This window comes from Camelina sativa, chromosome 12 (assembly GCF_030686135.1).
Source record: "Camelina sativa cultivar CO46 ecotype springtype chromosome 12, ASM3068613v1".
Classification (NCBI taxonomy): domain Eukaryota; kingdom Viridiplantae; phylum Streptophyta; class Magnoliopsida; order Brassicales; family Brassicaceae; genus Camelina; species Camelina sativa.
The window spans coordinates 36,842,926-36,846,413 of NC_141891.1; the positions used below are offsets into that span (position 1 = coordinate 36,842,926).

At 36.7% G+C, this 3,488-nt stretch overlaps 1 protein-coding gene across 1 annotated transcript; it reads right to left on the reverse strand.

Moving 5' to 3' along the window:
- Positions 1-1,238: 1,238 nt before the first annotated feature.
- On the reverse strand, positions 1,239-3,108 carry LOC147933207 (uncharacterized). The gene is made up of 3 exons (XM_087477331.1): positions 2,607-3,108; positions 2,324-2,499; positions 1,239-2,120 (listed from the first exon to the last, which is right to left on the reverse strand). The coding sequence occupies exons 1-3, from the start codon at positions 3,106-3,108 to the stop codon at positions 1,239-1,241; spliced, it is 1,560 nt and encodes a 519-aa protein (XP_087333457.1).
- Between the last annotated feature and the right edge of the window lie 380 nt (positions 3,109-3,488).

A 3,488-nucleotide genomic window follows, 5' to 3' on the forward strand; every position in this document is an offset into this window, starting at 1 on the left:
TAATTCAGCCATCGAATCGAATAAATCTAACAAATCAGCCGCATTAACAACAGCGACAATCAGCCGTAAATCATCGAAAAAACCCATATTCAGCCGGAAAACTCGAAATTAAACAGTCGACACATACCGGATAGAAGAAGACGAAGAAGACGAAGAGAGAGAGAGCGAATTGAAGAAAGAGAGTGCGACGACGAAGAAAGACGGCGAGAGATGACGGAGAGAGATTACGGCGGGATATTGACGGCAAGAGAGTGGACAATGACAGTATCGCCGGCGACGAGAGACGAGAGTTTCGATAATTTTTTTTTTCGCGGTTTGTGAATAGTTAAAACTATTCACTTTCCCTCTCTTTGATATAAACGAGAGAAAACAAAACTGTGGATCTAAAAAAACTGCTTAATGACGTGTTAAATCATATCTGATGTGTATTTTAATTTGTTGATGTGTATTTTTTAAAAAAAAATTTACTCCAATTCGAAAAACAAAACCCAAGGGGTAAATTGTAATTACACCCAGGACACTAAAGATTCTAGTAATTTTTAAAAGATTTATAGATTTGAGTAATAAACCAACTTTTGGATAGCATTTGAGTAATTCTTTCTTAAACTTAACTAACATACAATTACAAGCTTTTTGCAACTTCATAAGTTAAAACTTATAATTCTATAACTTTTTCATGCTTACTTGATTATTATTTACAAAGTTGCATTAAAAGTGTAAGGAAACAATTGTTGAGATTCTTTCATAAATAAATTAAAATTAGTATATTTTGGAAAATTATTCATTTATAGTAGAAACATATCAACATTTATACAATATGTATTGTCAACACTGGTTATAGGTAGTACCAATTTTATTATTTTCAGTAATACCAATTTTACCATTTTTACCAGTTTTATCTTAGTTGTGCCAGTTCTACTCTCTTATATTCACATATTTTGAAAGAAGAAAACATTAATAGACTTAAATTAAGTTTCAAGAGGGAGTTATGCCATAAAAAAGTAGAGAGTAGTCAAACCAAACACAATTGATACATGAAGAGGTGAATCAAACATGAACATTATCTCCAAATAACAACCATTGGAGTCCTTGTCTCCGCCGCCTTTTATTCTGCGTCCTAGGTCGAGTTTTCGGTCGTTTTTCCCCAGCAGATGCATACCTTTTTCTTTCTTTCTTCCCCTTTTTATTTTTCGATCCGGAGGAATGATCTGCATATCTTGGACTTCATCTAGGACATCCTATCGAGACTTATCAGGTACTAAATAAATTGTCCTGCAATATGCAATTGCCCACAGCTCCGTCCAATAATACTTAAAACACAACTCATGTAACTCGATATCCTTACCTCCATATTTTTGGAATGTAATGAAAGACGCCAATGCATGCACACAAGGATACTTTTGTATATCGAAAAACCTGCAACTGCAACTTCTCAATCGCAACTTCACCAAACAAGGCTTTCCGTCACTGTCAATGACATTGTATTCAAGTTCGAAACCATTTAGCTCTGTCACCTTTAGTTTCTCAGCAGTAGCCCATAAATCTTGTAAGTAGTTCTCCACTAAAGGCACCAATTTGTTTGCGACTGGTCCAGACACAACATCTTTCCGATGTTCATTAAACCATTCAGAGAATTTTTGAAGTATTGCATCAAGCATGGGTATCAAGAAGTAACTCCTTGCATCTTTAAATACGCTGTTCATCGATTCAACACAAATGCTTGTGTCTAGGTTGTATCTATCTCCTGGAAAAACACATCTTGCCCATCTTTCTTTCTGGGTAGATTCTTCAAGATACTTGGTAGCAGAAGGATATCTTGTCGTAAAAGAAGCGTAAGCAATGTTGAACTCAGCCACTGTGTAAAACCTACTACACTCTATGAATCTCCATGCAACAACGTCTTTGTTGACGTTACGAGCATAACCTTTCACATTTTGGGATAAATGCCATATACAAAAACCATGATGAGCCGGAGGATACACATTAGCTATGGCTTTTATGAGACTTGTATTTCTGTCAGTCATAAATACTATTTCAGAAGAATCCCCAACAACGGTTTTCAACATCTCCAAAAACCAATTCCGACTTGCATCATTCTCACTATCAAGAACCCCAAACGCCTAGGGATAATGGTGACAATTAGGATCTTGAGCCGACACAAAAACAAGAACACCCTTATATCCGTTCTTTAGAAAGTTGCATCCATAGTTATAACTTTCCCATTGACTTTAAATCCTTAAACGCTAGCTCCCAAAGCTATGAACAAGTACATGAATTTATTATTCTCATTGCAAAGCACATATGATCTTGTACCATGATTAACCTTCTCTAACATGTGTAGATAACATCGCAACATCTTGTAGCTTTCTTCTGGGCTACCTTTCAAATCAGTAACAGCTTGATTTTTCCCTCTCAACGCCGTGGAATATGATATATCAACACCTAATTTTGTCTTGACAAGATCCATGATAATTTTTGGAGGTGGAGTTTCCATTTGCCCTGGATAATCACCATGTAAAAGAGAAGCAACTAATTGTGGAGTGCCTTGTCTCTTACTGTTGCTTGAACTTTGACTAGCCCGAGAGCATGTATGCATCTTGTTGTGCCTTCTAATCGAGAAATATCTGTATCTCGAATCCTACCAGCTCGTAAACCCCAGTTACATCCTTCTTTAGGAAATTTGAGCACATAACGCACCTTGTCCGACTTTACTATTTCAAAACTAAAACAATTAGCGAATGAAGCTCTATCCACCGCATCTTGCAATGCCTTCTTGTTTGGAAATTCTTGAAGTTTAGTCAGACCTAAACCGTCATCCCATGGTTCAATATACTTACACAGTTCTACAACAGGGCGTGGTTCAGTATATTCATCACCTTCATCACATGATATAGCTTCACCCTCTTTATTAGAATCACCCTTTACAACATTTTCTTTGCCCACATAGATAACAATGGCGTTAGGTCCGATTTCACCATCGTTCGCATGTTGGTTTTCAAAGTTCATGCCAACAGAACTTTGGTCCACTATGGGCACTGTGGGCACTGTGGGCACTATGGGAACTTGCTCAGGCTGAGGCTCAAAAGGGATGACATTCACAAACAACATACATCTTCGCTTCTCATAATTAACGGAGTCTAGATAAACATTAACATCCTCATCATCATTAAGCTCACAATGCTCCAATGTTTCTACCAGTAGTGGCTTGTAGCTCAGCTGCAACTGAACGTTACTTTCAACTAACCCAAGCTTCATGAGTATCCTTGCTTTTAACATCAACAATGTTATATTCCTCTTGAACATTATACTATACATGCGACCTTCAAATTTAAAATGTAGGCTAACGTTCTCGCATATTGTATCCTGCCAAACCAACCAATATAAAAAAATCTAAATTAGTACTACTACTAGTTATACTAGTTGTACTACATGAATCAGTATTACTAGTTTTACTAAATATACCAGTATTACCAGTTTCACCACCTTCT